The sequence below is a fragment of the Sphaeramia orbicularis genome, chromosome 13 (assembly GCF_902148855.1).
Source record: "Sphaeramia orbicularis chromosome 13, fSphaOr1.1, whole genome shotgun sequence".
Classification (NCBI taxonomy): domain Eukaryota; kingdom Metazoa; phylum Chordata; class Actinopteri; order Kurtiformes; family Apogonidae; genus Sphaeramia; species Sphaeramia orbicularis.
The window spans coordinates 6,158,409-6,181,331 of NC_043969.1; the positions used below are offsets into that span (position 1 = coordinate 6,158,409).

At 42.7% G+C, this 22,923-nt stretch overlaps 1 protein-coding gene across 7 annotated transcripts in view; it reads left to right on the forward strand.

Annotated features, from left to right (window-relative positions):
• Window positions 1-22,923, forward strand: part of tbcela (tubulin folding cofactor E-like a) — a 71,031-nt gene that overhangs the window by 11,951 nt on the left and 36,157 nt on the right. For all 7 annotated transcript variants that reach the window (XR_003937056.1, XM_030151472.1, XM_030151475.1 and 4 more), the window contains 2 exons: window positions 17,635-17,774; window positions 17,892-18,073. Coding sequence is in view for 6 of the 7 variants with exons in the window: in XM_030151472.1 (XP_030007332.1) it covers window positions 17,635-17,774; window positions 17,892-18,073 (322 nt within the window). In the remaining variant the exon portion in view is untranslated. The remainder of the gene's footprint in view (window positions 1-17,634; window positions 17,775-17,891; window positions 18,074-22,923) is intronic.

Consider the following 22,923-nt stretch of genomic DNA (forward strand, 5'->3'; position numbering starts at 1 on the left):
TCAAATCGATTTCATCTCTCTCGTGCCTCCTGGCTGTGCGCCTGCGGGCTACCATAGGCTCTTCCTCCTATCTGTGAGAGCAGTCTTTCACAGAAGTCCGTGTAATGACCATGGACATTAAATCTGTTAATGAGCCTGCAGTTTTGATACCAATGTAAGCCGATGTTTCACGCATGGATCCCGCAATTGAAATATAGCTGTATGGGGCTCACTCATCTTACATTGTCCTGGATCTGTACCGTACTGTCTTCTTCTGATCCGGGTCCAGGTCGCGGGGTCAACAGCCTCAGCAGAGGAGCCCAGACAGCCCTCTGCCCAGACACATCCACCCGCTGCGGGGATATAATCCCTCTAGCGTGTCCTGGGTCGGTCTCTTCCACGCACGGATCCCCCAATGTAAATATAACCGCATGGGGATCACTTATATTACTTGGTCCACGCACGCACGCACGACTGATGCCTGTTACTGACTTACATTGGTATCACTTCTGTGGGCCCGGGTACCCAGAAAAGGAAAAAAAAAAACATTTTTTATAATTAATTTATTTCTCTTACTTGCTAATGTTTTCACTCACAAATGTAAGTTCTGTAACACAAAACCAAATATTATTTATTTTTTGAAAGATGTTGAACTTTATTCAAAGCTGTTAGATAAATCTGGAAACAAAAAGGCTATAAAAACCATCAGTATTTGCTCTGATTTGGACATTGTTTTGTAGTGTATTCCATTCCCCCTGGCAAACTTATGTTATTTTCTTGTTGTATACATTGTTTGTATACTCTACCTAATTCAATAAAAATTTAATGAAAAAAAAAAAACTTGTGTGGGGCCCATCACGTAATACCCTCACAGATTTGAGGTAGGGAGCAGTGCCTTGCATTGTCGGCTGCTCATAAAAATGACATGCTGACTTCTGTTTTCTTTTGTAGTTTAACCCAAAAATTGAAATCAAAATCGAAAATTGAGTTTTTAGAGGAAAAAATCTGAATTTTATTTTTTGCCAAAATCGTGCACCTCTAATTCAAAGGTTATCGGATCAAATCAGAAAAAAATTTGGAAAAAGTGTCAACAAAATCTATAATTAACTGAACATGTCTGTGTAGGTTCTCATTTGCCCAGGTCATCATTCTCCTTGGTAGTTCTTCTCGGTTCAACTGGACTGGTTTAGCTGTTTTGAAAATGTTTTGTTGCTCATTCAAGAGACTTGTTCAGTTCTAATAATAACTGAATTTGAACTTCAACTGAACTTGTATTTTTGCTGTCTTAAATGTCGTTTATATACAAAACTGGTCCAAGAATAGCAATAGCATCAGAAAAAGTCTTCTGTAGGAGCAAGTTACTATTCTGACTTCAAGCTAAACTGTAACACTACCACTTCTACCTGGACTGCTGAACTGCCAGCCGGCTGGCTGTGAACATTCTCAATCTACTCAAGGAAAGGAGTATCAGTGCTGTCAACAGAAGAACCCCCCCACCCTACCCCCACCCCCCCACTGCTGCTATCTAGATCCCTCGTGTTTCTGCCACCAACTGATTGCTGTCCTAGGCCTTGTAAGTTAGCATGCTACCAGCTATCCACCTACCAATTGGATTCCAGTCAAGGCCTGTGTGTATCAGGAGCCTGCTACTAGCTGTCTAGCTACCCAAGCCGGATTTTCCTAGGCCTATCTCTACCTTTGCAGTGCACTATATTCTACAGGTGAGAATCTTCTGTCCTGGTTGTGGATAATCTTTGGGTCCATATCCAAGCTGGTGCTGCTGTTGAGCTGCTATATTCAGATCATTCTCACTAAAGGAGTAAACCAAAAACTCATCACACCCGTGGCAGTGGAGCAAAATACACACAATGTTTCTGCTGTGCTATTTATTCTGGTTTGTGTGTTTCACTGGACCTGTGGGATTGAGTTGGGAAAGGGAATATTTTCAGCATGTTTCTCCAAAATTCCTGCAATACTTTTCAACCAGAGACTCTTTGGATTGTCATGGAGAACTACACCCGATGCTACAACAAGGAATCCTTTTCCAATCACTACAGGCTTCACTAGACAGATGCACTGTAAGCATTACAGGGCAATATTCCTCATTCAGAGGCACACATGTTATGAACTGCAAATGCTCACTGAATCTAAAATGTGTTATTTTTGTTGTCCTGCTATCTGGAAATGTTCAACCAAACCCTGGTCCCGTGCACATTTTAACACCTGAAAATTTTAAATGCAGATCAGGCCTTGGTTTTATTCACTTTAATGTGAGAAGTTTGCTGCTTAAACTCGAATCTATAAAGTTATGGGTTTTTACAAGTGATCATGATGGACTGGTATTATCAGAAACATGGCTGGAAAAAAATCTGTATCAGATAATTTAATTACCATTGACAGTTACGATGTTTTTAGATCTGACAGAGCCAGTAACGGTGGTGAAGTAGCAGTTTATGAAAAATCTAAATTTTGTAGCTCTGTATCATTATCAATATCAAAATCCAAACATTTTGAATTACTTGCTGTTAATGTGAAACTAACTAAATCTCTTCACTTCATCGTAGTGGACTGCTATAGACCACCATCAGCCAAACCAGAAGCACTTGCTTCACTCTCAGATGTCTTACATAAACCCTATACTCTTACTAATGGGTGATTTAAACTAGAATTGGCTATCGGCAGCGTCGGATAATATTAAGGAACTATGCGATTCCTTGAATCTTTCACAAATTATAGATGCCCCTACCAGATTAAATCCAAATGATGTAAGCAAATCTACATTACTGGATCTTACATTGACTAACGAGCCCCATAAGTATACCTCCATCACAGTTTTTTGCAATGATGTTAGTGATCATTGTGCTCTTGCTGTAGTCAGGGATGCAAAACTACCTAAACCTAAACCACGCTATGTTCTTAAAAGAGATTTCAAAAATTTTGAATTGCAGGCGTTCACTCATGATTTATACAACAGCAATATTGACCGGTCATTTTAATTCATGATGTTGAGTGTGCCTGGCAGTATTTTCAAAACTCATTTTTGTTAATTTGCAATAAGCATGCCCCTTTGAAGAAATTTAGGATTGCAGGGAGGAATAATCCCGGGATCTTCGAAAACCTGTTAAATATGATTAGAGAAAGAAATGTAGCCTGGGTCAAAGTCAGATCAATGAATTCCATAGCAGATGGGGAAAAATTCAAAACTCTCAGAAATAAAAACAAAATCAGAATTTACAATTTAAACGTCACTTAAAGAATACAGTTACATGTACAGACAAAACAAGTGGTGCCAGGCACAACAAACCCGACCCCTTGCATGTACTGTAGTTTATTTTGGCATTACATCCAGCTAATGTCATCATGTCTATGCGTGTGCTGATGTCAGCATGTCAACTGCCTCTGTAATATTCCTCCAGTTTTTGTGTCTTAAATTTGAACAAATCAACACTGAATCCATAAGATTCTCAAAACGCAGAAAACGAACAATAAATTGATAAAAATGAGACAGATGTGCTGTACTTTTCTGCAGATTTGCTACTTGTATTGGGAGTATTTCTGTTTTACAGTGAAAACTTGTACTTTTTACCCTCGGTTACACTGGCTGCAGGGTATTGTCATCAGTGGGTCGTCCGTCTGTCCAGTAAGTGCAAAAAGTTTGGCGTACACCAGTGGTTCTCAACCACGGGGGGCAGCAGATAGTCAACAACAATGATAAGGTGAGGGGAGTTCACTTTCACTGTCTCACAGCTTTATCTGAACATCCTCCACACACAGGTCTACGGCTGAGTAAAGAAAACAACCTTAGATCAATTTTATTTTAATTTTGCGTACTCAAGTAATAGTGGATGAGATCGATTTTTCAGAACAGGACCATGAGTACCTGACCTGGGTACCGCCAACATGGAGGCATGGCCGGGCCTGTCTTGCGAGCCCCTGGGGGAGACGGGGTGTCTCGATCTCGCTCAAGACAGTTCTGGCACGGGAGGGACGCAGAGGAAGGGTGGGGAAAACCCCACATGGCTGACTGTGTCAGCAACCTGATGAGAACAATGCTTAAAATTAGGCCTCCAACCTCTCATGCAGTCAGTGTGCCACAGCTCTACAGCAGCACTGGGATCAAACTCAGAAATGGGTGGAGATGAGAGCTGCACAAGCAGAAGGTCAGACAGAGTGTCTGTCTTTAAGCTTGACCGCCAGTCGGATTTCACCACTTTCACGCCCCTCTCACAGTTGGCGGTTGATGCAGGGGTGGTGAGGATGAGGTCTGTCAGTTCCAGAACGTTATGACAGGTGTGCTTATGAAGCCAATTGACATCTTCCAAGGTCAAGGTTGTTGGCTAGATAAAGTCTGGCTTTGAGCAGGGTCCACTCATCAGGGATGTGTTCAGGAGATGATAGAACAGGGGAGAAATGGTCAGCAAGCACATCAATTTGTGCATCACCAAAATCTAAAAGATATATTCAGTTCAATTCAAAACAAAACGTAATTTAAAAAAAATAGTTGAGTATGAAAACAAGCAACAGTCAAATAAACAGTAGAAGAAGGGAATGGATTAATGTCCTGGGCATCCCCCGTCCTTGGACTCTCCGACTCGGCAAGGAAAAACTTCAAAAACCCAGTGGGAAAAGAGAAACCTCGGGGAAAGCCACAGTGAAGGAGAGATCCACTCCCATGGACGGACAAGCTGTAGATGCACCAGGACTGATGAACGTCCGTTTGCGGATGTAGTTCCTGTCTGTAAAGATGCAGTAGGGTGGGGGCACATGAGGGGGTCCATCTAGTCAGATGAGGGTGAGGAGGTCCATCCAGACAGGTGAAGGTGGGGGAGGAGGTCCAGGGTCACAGGTCAGGACAGGACACAGATGAGTCACCTCAGATCCCGTCGATATTGGGCCCCAGGTGGCTACAACTGAAACAGTAGCCACTCTCCCAGCGGGGAGTGGGGAAAAGGGACACCGGGTTAATATTGATGAACGGACTAAATAAACTATATATTGGAAATTCTTAGTACAGACAAAAGTGGTACGTAGTAGTGAATGTGCACATACCCACACAGGCACACATGCACACACAACTCAACAGAACGCAGTTGAAAAAAGGTATGTTTTTAACCTGTTTTTAAAAATGGCTATTGATGTGGCAAGTCTAATTGTATCAGGGAGTGTGTTCCATTTTTGGGGGGCATAGACACTAAAAGCTGCCTCCCTTTTCTTGGATCTGGTGTGAGGGACAAGTAAGTTACCACTGCCTGTTGACCAAAGTGTTCTTGCTGGGGTGTAAGTGATGAGCATATTTGTGATGTACTGAGGTGCAAGACCACGTAGTGCTTTGTAAACCAGGAGCAGGATTTTGAAATCGATTCTTGTTTTAATGGGTAACCAGTTGGTTAGGATTTAAGAACGGGTGTGATGTGTTGATATTTCTTGGTACCAGTGAGAATATGTGCAGCTGGATTTTGAATGAGTTGTGACCTGTATATACTTGACTTTGGGAGTCCAGTGAATAAACCATTACAGTAATGTAGTCTGCTTTTTATGAATGCATGGATAAGTTTTTCAGTCTTATTTTGACAGAAAGCCCCTTAATTTGGAAATGTTTTTGAGATGGCAGAAAGATACTCTTGTAATGTGGTTGATATGACTTTTTGAAATTTAGATCACTATTGATAATTACACCCAGATTTCTTGCTTCAGATTTGCTGTCTAAAGAAAGAGACTTGAGGTGTGCTGTGATTTCTGTCTCTGAACCTTTGTACCAAAGATGAGTATTTTTGTTTTGTCTTTGTTTAGTTGTACAAACAATTCTGACATCCATTGATTATATCTTTAATAGATTGACCAAAGGGATGGTATGGGAGATAGGTCATCAGGGCGTAGTGAAATGTAAAGTTGAGAATCGTCTGCAAAGTTATGGCAACCTATATTATGTTTGCATTTGATGTGATAGTGGAAGTATGTAAAGTTTAAACAGTAGGGGTCCAAGAATTGACCCTTGGGGTACCCCACATGTAACTAGGGATGGGAATCGAGAACCGGTTCTTTTTGAGAACCAGTTCCCAGTAGCTCGATTCCTGGGAACCAGGTCTGGCGTCATCTGTTATTATTATTTGTACATACTGTATATGTTATATTTTCTGTGCAGAGATAGAAATATAAAATACAGTTAATGCAAAAACACCTGTTTGTACTCTTTTATTCCCTCACCCAATGAGAATCGATAAGAGAATCGATAAGGAATCTGATCGATAAGCAATATCAATAATGGAATTGGAATCGTTAAATTCTTAACGATTTCCATCCCTACATGTAACGTTCATTTTGTTTGAGGAAAAATCACCAGTGGAGACAAAGAACTGCCTTTAATAGAGGTAGGTTCTGAACCAGATTAGAACTGGGCTAGTTAAGCCAACCCACCGTTCAAGCCTCTTCAGTAAGATTTTGTGGTCAACGGTGTCGAATGTAGAACTAAGCTCGTGTAATAGCAGAATGGAAATATTTTGGGAGTCTGTATTTATATGTAGGTCATTTATAACTTTACTAAGTGCCGTTTTCTGTGCAGTGGTGGGGACAAAAAACCAGACTGATAAGTATCTAAAAGACTGTGTGATGTGAGATAGTTCTTGAGCTGAATGTAACTGTTTTTTCAAGTATTTTGCTGAGGAATGGTAAATTGGAGATAGGCCTGTCATTTGCAATGACAGTGTGATCCAGATTGTTCCTCTTCAAAAGTGGTTTGATAACAGCTGTTTTTAGTGATGTGGAAAATATACCTGACTGAAGAGATCAGTATGAGGACCTCTGTGCTATAACAGTTAAAGACAGTCTGAGAATGTAGTTGAGAGAGGATCCAGGCAGCAGGTGGAGGACAATGAGCTGACCAACAATATTGTCAAGTTCTATCAATCTAAACAGTTTAAGTGAGACATGAAACAGGTGGAGCTCTCGGAGACAGGAAGACAAGTTCAGTTTTAGATGTTATTGCACTAATGTTTGTCTAATAATAATGATTTGTTATTAAAGAATGAATGCAAATTGGTCAATTTTTCTGAGGTCACATTTCTGAAGGGATGGTGGGCTAACAAGTCTGTCAACAGTTGAGAAGAGTACTTACCAATTAATATTTTTAATTTCTGATTTGGAAAAGAAAGACTGTCTTGCTTGTTTAGTGCCTTGTTGTATTCGATCAGTTTATCCTTTTGGGGGGGTTGATGAAATTTTCTGGAAATGTTGATACTGGCACAAGGAACAACTGATTAAATATTGCTGGCGATAGGGGGGCAGGGACTGATCTGCCTTGGCGGAGGTCTGCACTCTCCAAGTGCTTTTGTAGTTAATTTTGTGTTTTTTGAGTAATTGAGAATTGTTATGTTGTACAGGGAAAGCAGAAATGTCAAAATGAATGCAACAGTGATAAGAGGGAGCTACATCCAGAACTAACGTGGTAATGTTAAGTCCTTTTGAGATGACAAGGTCCAGAGTATGTCCTTTATTGTGGGTGGGTCCAAGGACATGTTGAGAGAGGTCAAATGCCTCCAGCAGACTAGTAAAGCTTATGTCTTCTGGATCAGTTTCAGTGTCAATGTGAATATTAAAATCACCAGATATAATGAGAAAGTCATAATCAATGGAAACCTTAGATACTAACTCAGAGAATTCCTCCAGAAATCCACATTTGGATTTTGGTGGACGGTAGACAGTCATTAGGACTGTAGTTGTGCAATGCACCGATAAAGTAAGGTATTCAAAGGATATGAATTTATCAAGGTGGACTTCCTTACAGCCATAAACATCAGAGAAGACAGCAGCGATTCCACCACCTCTCTTATCAGTTCTATTGGTATGGAAGAGACCGAAGTTCGGAGGTGCAGTCTCACTAAGTGTAGTGGTTCCATTTTTATCCAGCCAGGTTTCAGTTAGTGGAGCAAAGTCTAGACTATGGGTACTAATGAGTTCATTTATTAAAATTATTTATTTGTAAGTGACCAGACATATAACAGCCATTTTCATTTTTTGAGGTGCATTGCTGTGTGAGAGACTGATAACTGGAGTGATATGAATAAGATTACTGCGGTTCACTGTGGTGGTGGGATCAGAAGTGCATTTCTTAGGCCTATATTTTGTGATAACAGGGATAGATGAGATTGTCATTGGACTGCTATAATGTTTAGAGTGTGGAATTACTAAAGCAATGATAAGGTAATATTTTAGAACTTTGTTACATACTGGGAGTGATGTCTTAATAGACCTGGTTGTTCTGTCCACTAAGCTTGATCTGATGCTGAATCCACCTGCTTCACCCTCTCTTGACTGTGGCCAGTTTCTGAAATTGACCAGCTTTGTTGCCATCAAAACATCTGAGCTGTCATCCTTGAACCTGTCCCTGATGTTTTCAATAAGCCTGTCCAGCAGCTGGTCCTGAGAGAAGATGAGGACCCCATCTTCACCTTCCTGACCCCTTGCCCTTCCACTTGTCAGGGAAACTCCCTTGAACACTTTGTCAAGGGTGGCTTTCATCATTGGTCCTGCTCTGATGATTCAAAATCCTTCTTCACTGTACTACACTTTTTCCTCAAATATTAAAAATGTATCTAGTATTTATTTGCACACTGAGCAAAACGTTATCTTAAAAAAGCCATATCTGGTCTTGTAACTCTCCAATATAGCATGTGTGGAGCTCAGACAACTGTGAGCTTCAGCAATGGAGATGTCTGACTTCTGCAGAGTGTCTGATACTCTGCTGAGATAGCTCAGTGTGTCATGTGGGAACCCACTGAATCTAAACACAATAGCTTCCTTGGCAGTTGCACTGAAGCTCTTTGCTTTGCACTGCTGTACAGCACTTACACCTTGAATGTCTGGGGATTTGGACTAAAATTGCAGATGTGCAGACATACACACACAAATGGTCAGTCTAATGAGTTATGACAAAATGTTATTTTGTTTGTTTATCTTTGTTATTTTGTTGCTCATGAAAATATCACACAACTACAGAATAACTAGTAATTCGATACTATGTGTAAATGTTAATATGTCAGTGTGAGTGAGTGACTGTGTTTGTGTGTGGGATTATTTGAGTGTTTCATGCCCTGAACCTTGTCATTAAAGAATGTTGCAAACTCATTGCACTTCAATGTGGAAACTAGTTGTGAAGGCAGTGGAGCAGGAGGATTTGTTAACCTATTAACTGTTGCAAACAGGACACGAGAGTTGTTACTGCACTTTGCAATCATTTCTGAAAAATACGTCTCCTTTGTTCTACGCAAAATCTGGTTGAACACACATAACTGTTCTTTGCAAATCTCATAATGAACCTGAAGCTTAGACTTGCGCCATTTCCATTAGGCCCTCCGGCACTCCTTCTGTGCCCTGACCGAGTCATCATTTCTCCAGGGCGCCTTCTACCTATTTCTAACCATTTTAACCTTAACGGGAGCAATGGTGTCTAGAACATTTAGAACACAAGAAGAATATGAGTTCAACAGATCGTCAACATTAGAACATGAGGCATTTTCAAACCTAATCATCTCCATAAACAGCGTGCCTGTGCTGTCATTAATAGGCCCTTTTCATTTCACTCTGTCACAGCAGATTAATGTGAACAACTAATGTGTGGATTTGTTACTGGTATTATTTGTTACAGGTATTATTTGTGCGAACGTGGTATACGATATTTTGTTCATGCTCTCTTTTCTTATATTCATCATTTAATAGGTCTTATGTATTTTATTGTATTTTTTTTGTAGTTTTGTTTGTTTTGTTTTGTTTTGTTTTTTCTCTCTCTTCTGCCCAGTTTGCTCAGTTCTGGTTGTAGTTATTGTTACCATTATAATTATCACCGTGGTTGTTACTGTTTTGTTGATACTTCCTTGTGAGGGTCTTCGCCACCTTCTTCTCTCTTGCCCCCCCCCCCCCCCCCCCCCCCCATGTCAGGTCCGGCATTGAAATGTGGTTCAGCAAAACTCATCATAAACACAGTAGAATATCAAGGGGAGCTTCATATACTTTATGAAGCTACCTTCAGCAAAGCAAATTTGTTCAGCACCAAAAGGCAGCCAGACCACCATTCTGCTGTTAGGATGCTGGACAAGACAAGTTAGATGGAGGGAAAAAAAAAGGCCCTATTTCACCGCAGGAACTTTTGCAGGAACTTTGTGAATTACCCTGAACTTTCAAAGTTCCTGGTGCGTTTCCACTGAAAATTACCTGGGTAAATGACTTTCCCCTGGCCCCAAATTTACCCCGAAGAAGTTCCTGGTAGGGAGGTAGTACTTTCCAGATTACCAGGAAGTTTAAGGGGCGGAGCTGTGTGCTGCAGAACACTGAGTGGTGGACTATACAAGCAGCATTTCCGCATTCTGTTCACCCACCAATACTTAATTCATTCATTTAATTTCCACAAGCTTTGTATTTTGATAATTTGGAAAATGGACCAAAAGAGAAGCTACAAGTGGATGGACAACAAGGAAATTCAAACGGACTTTGAATTGCCGACAAGAAACGAGCGAGGTTCGAGTAAAAGCTGTCGGGGCCAAATATCAGACACACGCCTAAAGAAATATGAGAAAAGCCAAAGAAACGTATGTAGGATTAAAAGAAACTAAAGGACCACAACGGTCGCAGTGACTGTCGAATAAACCAATGGTATGAATATCACAGGAATATTCACTGTTTAGTTGGTTCCATGCTGTAACAGTAGTCAGCGGCATCAGATGTTTAGTCAAAAGTGAAGTCCGGTTAACCTAATACTAACTGGTCAACAGTCTGACACTAAACCTAAATCAGAGAAGTGGATGCATTAGTGTTGTCGCCGTGAGCTGAACACTGATTTATTCTTTATGTATTGTGATTTCCACCTGAAATGGACTGGACGGACTCGCCTCTTTTTCCGAACCTGCGGCTCATTTGTGCGCTCATCCATCGTCTCCTGTCCTTTACAACGGCCCAGGTCAGACATCTCACATGTCACATCACACTGGTAGGAATCTGTCATCATGTGTTCTGTTATTCATTTTAGGATTTTTATTACTTTTCCTGTAGGAAAGCGAAAAAGGGGCCGGGACTATGGAGTTCCAGACCAGCTGATCTGGACCAGCTGGTCCAGACACTGGTCCAGAAGCCTGAACCTTCCACACATGTTTATTTCCCTTTTAATTTCAAGTCACCTTGTTTTTTTTGCACCTTTTGTTTTGTTTCAATTTTTAATTAAAAAAAAAAAATCTAACCTAATCCTGTCTCAAAATATGATTAGAGTAAAAGTACTTTTATAAGTAATATGCTGTTGAATTAAATGCAGGGATTTGAGTAAATCTGTCTGACTTCAGGGTTGAACCTGGACTATATCTGTAAAACAATAGAAATGAAACAGAACCATCCATCACACTTAAAGTTAGATGTGATTGAGTTTAAGGAATGAGAAGTTGAAAATACATGTTCTACCATTTTTAAATACAAATTAAGGATATGTAATGATGGTTAACTTCATTTAAAATGTATTCCAGATGGATTACGTGATTCAACAACCAGTAAAACGTTAAACCCAACCCGTCCACTTAAGTACTGTGTCATTTTATTGTGCTAGAGGTTAGTTTGTGAATGTACATGAACTGGACTACAGTTTCTGTTACTGTGTCGTACATCATCAAGCTGATGTGAATAAATTACCCTGAACTTTGGGGTGCAGTGGAAACGCAATTACCAGGAACTCTTTTACCCCAAATAAGTTCCTAGTAAATAAGTTCCTGGGCTTTTGGTGGAAAAGGGCCTAATGTGTCTCCTCCGAACAACTGCAGGTCCAGCCATTGGTTTGGGAATTACTGACAGTTCAAAGAAGACATAGAAATGATCAGATAAAGCAACATCGACCACATTGACACTTGAAATATTTACCCCCTTAGTAATGAGCAGGTCCAGAGTGTGCCCTCTGCTGTGGGTGGGCGGTGGGCTCACTCACATGCTGAATTAAACCAAAGGTTTAAAGGACAGCACAGAGTTCTTTAGCATTTCTGTCACACACATTATCCACATGTACATTCAGATCACCTGTAATGATGATACAGTCAAACTCTGTGCACACAAATGAAAGCATCTCAGTAAAATCATCAATAAAACTTTGACACTGTTGGGGAGGCCTGTATATGATTACATATATTGTTGGAGTAAGTAAGACTCAACTAGGCATCATTATTATCAGGGTACCACACTGAGTCTACATTGGCATAACATTCTGTCAATGATTTAAGGCTTTATCTCTGCTCACATGAACATTTTATCAATAAAGTACTCTTTGAAAGCTATAGATAAGTTCCTGTAATTAGGTTTTTAAAACCATTTATGTTTGTATTTCACAAGTAATTCCTCACTCAAATGAGGATCCGTTTAAAGAGCCATGTCATTCTGCCTTTTTTATAAAGCATTTTTTTCTCCTTAAAGCTGTTCAAAAGCCGTGTAACATTATATTCATATTGCACATATCATTTGATGGCAGTCTAAATACAATCCATCCATCCATCCATCCATCCATCCATCCATTTTCTTCTGCTTTATCCGGGGCTGAGTCGCAGGGGTAACAGTCTAAGCAGGAATGCCTAGACTTCCCTCCCCCCAGACACCTCCTCCAGCTATTCCGGGGGGACCCTGAGGCATTCCCAGGCCAGCCAAGAGACATAGTCTCTCCAGCGTGTCCTAGGTCTTCTCTGAGGTCTCCTCCCGGTGGGACATGCCCGGAACACCTCCCCAGGGAGGCGTCCAGGAGGCATCTGAAACAGATGCTAGAGCCTTCTCAGCTGGCCCCTTTCAATGTGGAGGAGCAGCAGCTCTACTCTGAGCTCCTCCATGGTAAGTGAGCTCCTCACCCTATCCCTAAGGGTGCCCCCGGCCACCCTACGGAGGAAACTCATTTCAACCACTTGTATCCGGGATCTTGTTCTTTCGGTTATGACCCAAAGCTCATGACCATAGGTGAGAGTAGGAACATAGACTGACCGGTAAATCGAGAGTTTCGCCTTTCAGCTCAGCTCCTTCCTCACCACGACAGACTGATACAACAACTGCATCACTGCAGATGCTGCACCGATCCGTCTGTCAATCTCACACTCCATCCTTCATCTCATGAACAAGACCCCAAGATACTTGAACTCCTCCACTTGGGGCAAGGGCTCCCCACTGACCCGGAGGGGGCAAACCACCTTTTTCCGGTCGAGAACCATGGCCTTGGATTTGGAGGTGCTGATCCTCATCCCACTCGCTTCACACTCAGCTGCAAACCGCCCCACTGCACACTGAAGGTCCAGGTCCAATGAGGCCAACAGGACAACATCGTGCGCAAAAAGCAGAGATGAAATCCTGTGGTCCCCAACCAGACCCCCTCTGGCCCCTGGCTGCGCCTAGAAATTCTGTCCATAAAAATTATCAACAGAACCGGTGACAAAGGGCAGCTCTGCTGGAGTCCAACATGCACCTGGAAGAGGTCTGACTTACTGTAGGGAATGCAAACACCGCGCCTGCCTTCAGTCATACAGGACCGGACTGCCCTTAGCAGAGGGCCCCGGACCCCATACTCCCGAAACACCCCCCACAGGATACCATGAGGGACACAGTCGAACACCTTCTCCAAGTCCACAAAACACATGTCGGTTGGGTGAACTCCCATAAACCCTCGAGCACCCGATGGAGGGTGTAGAGCTGGTCCAGTGTTCCGCAACCAGGACAAAAACCACATTCTTCCTCCTGGATCCGAGGTTCGACTATCGGTCAGATCCTCCTCTCCAGTACAATGGAATAGACTTTCCCCAGGAGGCTGAGGAGTGTGAGCCCCCTGTGGTTGGAGCACATCCTCCGGTCCCCTGTCTTAAAAGGTGGAACACCACCCCGGTCTGCCAATCCAGAGGTACTGTCCCCGGCTTCCACGCGATGTTATAGACGTGTCAACCAAGACCAGTCCCCGCACATCCAGAGACTTAGGTACTCAGGGCGAATCCTCATCCACCCCCGGTGCTCTGCCACCAAGGAGCTTGCCAACCACCTCGGTGACTTCAGCTTTGGTGATGGATGAGTCCACCTCTGAGACCTCAGCCTCTGCTTCCTCCATGGAAAATGTGGTAGTGAGATTGAGGAGATCCTTTAAGTATTCCTTCCACCGTCTGACAACATCCCCAGTTCAGATCAGCAGCTCCCCACTTCCACTGTAAACAGTGTTGGTGGGGAACTGCTTTCTCCTCCTGAGGCGCCGAACGGTTTGCCAGAATTTCCTCGAGGCCGACCATAGTCCTCCTTTATGGCCTCCCCAAACTCCACCCAGACCCGAGTTTTTGCCTCCACAACCGCTCGGGCCTGTGGCACGCCTGGCCTTGGTACCCATCAGCTGCCTCGGGAGTCCCATGAGCCAACAAGGCTTGATAAGACTCCTTCTTCAGCTTGATGGCATCCCTTACTTCCGGGGTCCACCACCAGGTTCGGGGATTGCCACCACGACAGGCACCGGAGACCTTGCGGCCACAGCTCCTGAGCAGCCGCTTCAACAATGGAGGTGGAGAACATGGTCACTCAGAACTCAATGTCCCCAGCCTCCCCCAGGATCTGGGAGAATCTCTCCCGGAGGTGGTAGTTGAAGACCGTGCTGACATGTGGCTCTGCCAGATGTTCCCAACAGACCCTCACAACACGTTTGGGCCTGCCGAGTCTTTCCGGCTTCTCCCGTCACCAGCAAATCCAACTCACCACCCGGTGGTGATCGGTTGACAGCTCTGGCCCCTCTCTTCACCCAAGTGTCCAAACACGCGGCCGGATGTCTGATGACACGACAACAAGTCGATCATCGACCTCCGGTCCTAGTGTGTCCTGGTGCCAATGCTAGCACTTATGAGCATCCCTATGTTCAAACATGGTGTTCGTTATGGACAAACTGTGACTAGCACAGAAGTCCTATAACAAAACACCACTGGGGTTTAGATCAGGGAGGCCGTTCTTCCCACATCACCTCCCCTCCAGGTCTCACTGTCATTGCCCACGTGAGCGTTGGAGTCACGCCAGGAGAAACAATGAGTCCCCAGTCGGAGAACCATCCAGTACCCCTGCCAGGGACTCCAAGAAGGCTGGGTACTCTTGCATTGCCACTTCACACCTGTAGGCCGAAACAACACTGAGGCACCTGTCCCTGACCCATAGGGCAGGGATGTGACCTTCCTCGTTCACCGGGGTGAACTCCAACACATGGCGGCTGAGCTGAGGGGCTATGAGCAAGCCCACACCAGCCAGCCACCGCTCACTGCGGGCAACACCAGAGAAGTGGAGAGTCCAGCCCCTCTTGAGGGGTTTGGTTCCATAGCCCAAACTGTGTGTGGAGGCATGGCCCAGGCAAGCCTCTTTTTCTCATTCTGAAGTCTCAGCAATGGCTTTCTTGCTGTAACTCAACCCATTAAACCTGCAACTTAAAGTCTTCTCTTCACAGTTGAAACTGAGACTTGCTTACTATGACCAATATTGAGCTGTGCTTGAAGCTGTTGTCCTGTGAGTCGCCTATCACACAAGCTGTTGACTCTCAGAAACTTGTCGTCTGATTCTGTTGTGGCTTTGGGCCTTATTTTTCAGTTTTGTTTTTTGTTTTTTTTTATCTCTTGCAGTTCACCGCTTACCTTTGTACCATTTCAAGCTGTTCATTGGACTTGAACTGCTTGAATTTCAATACAAAACTGGAAAAATTGGGGTGTTCTAAAACTTTTGACCGGTAGTGTACATCACATGCAAAAAAATAAAATGACAGAATAAGTCGTAAAGTCCAAGCTATGTAACATTTTATTATTCTTGGGTTGTTTTTTAGCGGCCATAGTGGATTTTTCCTTGAAAAATGATCTTAATGAACTGATAATTTTGGGCTCCCCTTCTGAAATAATGAGTTACATCCTAAAGAGTATCTAAGCCAATTTTGGTGCTTCTATCCACCACGTAACAATTTGGCCCTTTTTTGACATAAATTCCCCTTACTAGTAGCTGGGTGCACATTTATAAGACAGAGCTATGGTGCATCAGAGTTATTAGTTAATCTAAACAAGTCTTATTAAAGCTGAATTGACCTCAGTGCAGCATTTGATACCATCAGCAATACCATCCTCCTAAACCGTTTACAGTCCATCGGCATCTCTGGCACAGCACTCTCCTGGCTCTCCTCCTACCTCTCTGGCCGCCATCACTACATCTCCATCAACAACATCCAATCTCACACCTTCCCTGCCACAACCAGTGTTCCCCAAGGTGCTCGGGCCCCTCCTCTTCATCATCTACATGTTACCCCTTGGCAACATCATCTGTCACTAGGGACTTCATTTCCACTGCTATGCCGACGACACCTAGGTTTACATCTCCACCATATCCGTGTCCCTAGTTATTGTCTCCACCATCACATACTGTCTGTCTGACATCAAAACCTGGATGGATCATGATTTCCTCAAACTCAACAGCAATAAAAGAGAACCTCTCATCACTGGTCCCAAAGCTCTCCTCCCCTCAGCTCAGAACATCTCCCTCCTCACTGATGGTCACACAATTACCCCCTCCCCTTCTGTACGCAACCTTGGTTTCATCATGGACTCCACCCTGTCATTCAAAACGCACATAAGTCACATCACCAAAACATCCTTTTTCCACCTCCAAAATATCACCCGTCTCCACCCCTACCTCTCACAATCCACTTCTGAAATCCTTATTTGCGCATTCATCACCTCCAGACTTGATTACTGCAATAGCTTCCTGTATGGTCTCCCCTCATCCCATCTCCAAAACTGCAATATATCTAGAATTCTGCTGCCCGCCTCCTCACTCACAACCTGCTCCAGAGACCACATCACCCCCATTCTCAAACAACTCCACTGGTTCCCCGCACCATATCGCATCCACTACAAGGTTCTCCTCCTCACCTACAAGTCTCTCCATAACCTGGCCCCTCCCTATCTGATCAATCTCCTTCAGTAGCACTGCCCCACCCATTGCCTCAGATTAGCCAACACCAGCCTCCTCACTCCCACCACGAGGACAAAGTACCGGACCTTGGGGGACCGAGCCTTCACTGCAGCTGCCCCCATCCTATGGAACTCACTCCCACAAAACATCAGGAACTCTGACTCAATACAAAACTTCAAATCACTACTCAAAACTCACCTGTTCAAACTTGCATTTTCTTGAGCCCTTTGTTCTCTTCGTTCCTTTTGTTTTGTTTGTTTGTGAAGCATCTTTGAGTGTCCAAAAAAGCGCTATATAAGTGTGATTTATTATTATTATTATTATTATTATTATTATTATTATTATTATTATTATTATTATTATTATTATTATTATTTATTACTGGCTGCATGCTGTCATCATGTCCTAGAGGAATTTTGATCCTTTTTCATGTTTAGTTTTTTTTGTAGCACCAGCATATGGCTGTGTTTATTTACATTCCTGAGCTGCTGTTGACTTGATCATGAAACGTTCTGACAGGGGAAGCAAGTTTTCAACCACCATATTGAATTCTTCCTTCTTTTGCTTTTATGTTCCTTTTTAAATTTTAACGCTAACTTTCATATAACATACAATGACACAGTTGTTAAGATTTATTTTTTTTACTGTGTAGAATTCCTCTATCTCTGTTTAATCATTCTTCTCCATCCCCCTCCCTGCCTCCAGACCGCCTGAACCTACCCAGTGTGCTGGTGTTGAATGGCTGTGGGATCAGCAGGGCAGGGGACCAGACAGAGATCGCAGCTTTCTGTTCTCATGTCATGGAGCTGGATTTGTCCCATAACAAGCTGCAGGACTGGCACGAGGTGCTCTATCTGAGTTTGTTACAGTATTGCTTACATCCATTTACCAAATACAGGCAAGCAGCTTATAGATATCAGTTTTACAGTTATTACCCTCTGTACAATATTTCTTCTTTTCAGATCAGTAAAATCATATCCAACATCCCAAATCTGGAGTTCCTCAACCTGAGCTCCAACCCTTTAGCAGGAACAACCCTTGAGCCTCAGTGTGCTGAAGCCTTTTCCCGAGTCCGACGCCTTGTCCTCAACAATACTCGAGTCTCCTGGGACTCTGTGCTGCTGCTAACTCGGGAAATACCTGAGTAAGAAATATGCTGTGTGGCTTGCTTTGGTTTTGATTGTTCAGGTTTAAGATTTCTATGAACCAGTCACTGTTCTTCTGAAATTTTCATTAGTTTTAAAATTTTTATTTTAATTTATGAATGAAAAGTTAGTTTTTGAGGAATTGGGGTCAGTTCATCACAGATCACCCCCAAAAATGGCCTTTTTCAACCACACCCCCTCCAATTTTTATGAAATTTGGTATATATGTGATTCATAGCCAGAAAAGCCAACTTTTCCAACTTTAACTTTATCAGAGCAACAGTTTTTGAGATATTGCACTTTCATTTTTTCACTTTTTCGCAAAAAAGGCTGTGGCAGCCACATTTCAAATTGCTGTAACTCAGCAACCACCTGTCCGATTTTAAAAAGCAAGGTATTTCTGTAAAGGGGAGACAATAAGGAATCTAAATCTAGTATTCTTTTGTGCGTTTGGGTACTTTTGAGTTGGATGACCTTTTGACATATATTTTGACCTTGAAATTGACACTGTAGGGCATGCCCGTCCTCTTTGACACCATTATGACAAATGTAGCCCTATGTGTCAACTATAACATATACAAAAAATGGAGGGGTTTTCATTTTGATTTTTATGCAATACCATGTAGAAGCTGACAAGCCCATTCCTTCAGAGACCCATTCAGTGTCGTTTCTGTATACTTTTTTTTTTTTTTTTTTGAGCTGAAGAAAGAACAAAACTTGTATGTGTAGAAGGAACTATTAGTGGAGCAAATAGATTAATAAATAGAGGTGATCAAAACAATATAGCAATTGCCATGTACAGTAGTAATAACAAAATAACACAATAAATTCAATAAGCTCAAAAAGGAGTGGGAAGAAGAAAATTGATTAAATCCCACCCCCACCTCCCATTTATACAACTTCCTTAATGATCAAGTTACATCTGTTTAGTCCTAATAATGTAAATGACAGAGAGTAAACAGAAACGACTAAAAGGACGTCCATGAAGTAAAGTACGCCCAACTCTGTGGGGCCTTTAGTACCAGCAATGTAGGCTATAGGTGTAAGAAAACTCAGTCACAACCAACCTGTTATTTCAGTTGTTTTTACGTCCCCCCAAGGGATGTAAAAACCAGAGGGGGGTTTGATCTCCCCATTCCCACCAACAAATATTACAACATATTTTATAATACAATATATTTCAACAATAATTACATACCAACAATGGTAATGGAAGTGACACGTACCAACATGGTTTACAACAACAAACACATCCCAACAAAGGTAAGAAAGAGCCAAGGATGTAATGCCCCGGCAATTAAAAATAAGCCCCACCCTCCCTGTACTGTGACCAGACCACCATTGTAAAGTGTTTTAAAACTGTGGATATTTTGGCATTGCTTGAGGTGACGATCCAGACTGTTCCACAGTTTCACCCCACATACAGACAAAAGCTCTTCCTGGTAACATTTCCAAAGCCTCTTATATGCCTTAAGTACTCTCCAAGTGCAAAAAACCTTTGTATGTTATTTGGAAGTGATTTGTTGAACGCTTTAAATAAGATTAACAAGTTCTAATATTTCACAAGGTCATGAATCTTAAATCCGTTTGATTGAATCAAGAGATTATTACTATGTGCTAGAAATTCAGCCTTGTGTATGATCCTCACTGCTGGTTTTTGTAGTATGAATAATTGATGTATGGAACATTGATAACTGTTTCCCCACACTTGGATACAATAGGTGAGATAAGGGAGTACTAAGGAACAATATAATGTTCCATACACAGTGTCTCAAGTTGATGTATTCCAAGAAATATTGTCAATCACAAACAAAAAGTCAATGAAAATTTCACAACAGTCTCACTCTTATGAATACTAGGTGTCTGATTTTTACTCCTTGTTGTTATGACCAGCTCAGAGTTGCAACATATTGAGGACACAACACCAGATTGAATGCAAAAAAAGGTGATTTATTCATGGAAAAATAAAAGGATAAGAAAAAAAAAACAATCAGCAAAGCTGTGATCTGGCCAGTGAGCTGAGGAAGAGAGAGAACAGCAGAAAATGAGCCCTTTATATAGGCCCAACTCCCAACTTCCCGCAGGTGTGCACAATCAACTGATAACTGCCCGTCAGCCCAGAGCTCTGAAAAACAGGACAGTTAAACAAGCAAACTGTGACACATAACACCCCTTCCCTTAAGATGACAGCCACGCTGTCAAGATCCTAAGACACACATGAAAGGGCACTGGCCACAACTTTATCACGCCCCTTCTTATGCTGGATTTCGACACTAAAATTTTGGGCCATAAGAGCCCATCTCATGAGCCTTTGGTTGCTATTATACATGCATACATATTATTATACATGTTGCATGTTATACATTTAAAAAGACAAGGGGATTATGATCAGTAAAGACCAGCACTGGCTGCGTTGTAGAGCCAACATAAGCCTCGAAATGCTGGAGGGCCCAGGGTATGGCTAAGGTCTCTTTTTCAGTGGTGCTATACTTACATTGAGCTGCAGAGAACTTCTTGGAGAAGTAGCATACGGGAAGAATACCAGAAGAATCCTCCTGCAGAAGTACAGCACCAGCACTGGCACCACTTGCGTTGACCTCCATCTTAAACAGCACTTCAAAGTTGGGAGCCAGCAACACCAGGGATGAACTAAGTATAGCTTTAGTTGTCTGAAAAGCCAGCTCACACTTAACATCCCAAACCAAGTACCTGGTAGGACTCAGGGAGTCAGTCAAAGGAGATACAACAGAAGCAAAGTTGCGAATAAAAAACAAACAAACCTCTATAAATTACCAGCTAAATCGAGAAAGCGATGCAACTCCTGCTTAATGGTGGGAACAGGAAACTCAGAAATAGTGGTTATCTTCGCATCAACTGGCCGCACCTGACTCTGACCAACCTTCTTGCCTAGGTAGGTGACGGTGGCTTTGGCAAACTCACATTTTGCAAGGTTCAGTGTGAGTGAAGCATCTTGCAAACACTGAAACACAGTTGACAAAGTTTCTACAAGGGTCTGCCAGTCAGCCGAGTAAACTACTACGTTGTCAAGGTATACCTCGCAGGGTGCCACACCAGACAGCATGTGCTGCATAAGCTGTTGGAAGGTGGCAGGGGCATTGCGCATGCCAAAGACCATGACTGTGCACTGCATGAAACTGTCTGGGGTTACAAAGGCAGAAATCTCAGAAGCAGGTGTTATTAAGGGCACTTGCCAGTAACTCTTTAGTAAGTCTAACTTGGTGACATAACAAGCAGCTCCAACTCTATTTATACAGTCCTCCACACAGGGAAGAGGAAAATAATCAGGCTTAGTAGCAGCATTGATTTTTGTAAAATCAGTACAAAAGCATGGTGTCCCATCACATTTTGGCACCAATAAGCACAGAGAGCTCCAGGCACTGGAACTAGGAACCGCTAGGCCATACTCCTGCAAATACTTAACCTCCTTCTGCATTTGAGCCCTTTTAGGGGCATTCACACAATAGGCATGCTGTTTGATAGGAGGACAGTCACCATCATCAATGTCATGTTGTACTACGGTGGTTTAGGGTGGTACATCAGAAAAAAAGTGGGTGATGATTTTCAATCAACTCAATTATGTCACTCTTAGCTGTTCCAGAGAGATGAGACGGATGAGTCTCCAAACCACACAACACTTGGGAATTCTTCAACTGAGTACACAGAGCAGGAGCATCTTGTATCTCCAACTCATCATCCTGAGGAGAATATGCAGACAACACCACTGTTAGAGTTACAGGCAGAATCTTAACTGAAGGAGAAACAGCTGGTTCACCAGTCCTGGCAACACAGGGCTTCAGCATGTTCATATGGCATACACGTGATTTGTGTACATAATCTGTTTCACTCAGTTTCTTGTCAATCACATAGGGACCTGTGAACTTAGCCTGGAGTGCTGAACCAAGAACAGGAAGGAAAACCAACACAGAATCTCCAGGGTTAAACCTGCATTCAACAGCATTCTTATCAAAGTGAGCCTTCATCTTAGATTGTGAACTCGACAATGCCTCTTTTGCTAATGCACAGGCATGGTGAAGATGGTCTCTGAAAGAGCTGACATAGTCCAGCACATTTTGACAAGGATGGGAATTACCAGTCAGCTGCTCATGCAACAACTTCAATGGCCCATGAACTGTGTGGCCAAATACTAGTTCTGCAGGGCTGAAATCCAGGGACTCCTGAACAGTCTCTTGAATTGCAAAGAGCATCTCTAACACCTGAGCAAACATTGTAGATATAAAATTGGTACCCTGGTCCATTTGAATGACCTTTGGCAAACCAAAAGTGGTACAGAACTTAATCATTTCTTTTACTACCACCTTGGCTTTGAGGAAACACAGTGGAATTGCCTCAGGGTATCAAGTTGCATCACACATTAAAGTCAGGGGAAACTGGTGGCCAGATTTTGACTTGGGCAATGGACCAACACAATCAATGATAAGTCTCTCAAATGGCTTTCCCATAACCGGTATAGGGTGAAGTGGAGCCTGTGGAACCACTTGATTTGGCTTTCCAATTAACTGACATGCATGACATGATCACCAATACTTTGCAACATCCCTTTTTAAGCCAGGCCAGAAGAAATACTTCAATATCCAATAATAGGTTTTACTTATCCCTAGATGGCCAGACAAAACATTATCATGAGCCAAGCTCAGTATCTGTGCATGGTAACCAACAGGGACAACCACCTGATGTATAGTATTGCACCCACTGTCCTGTTCAGCTGAGGGAGCCCACTTGCGCATGAGGATACCACCCTCCCAGTAGTAAGCCACTTTAGAAGCACCAATTTTGTCTTTAGGTAACACTGCTGTAATACACTTAGTTA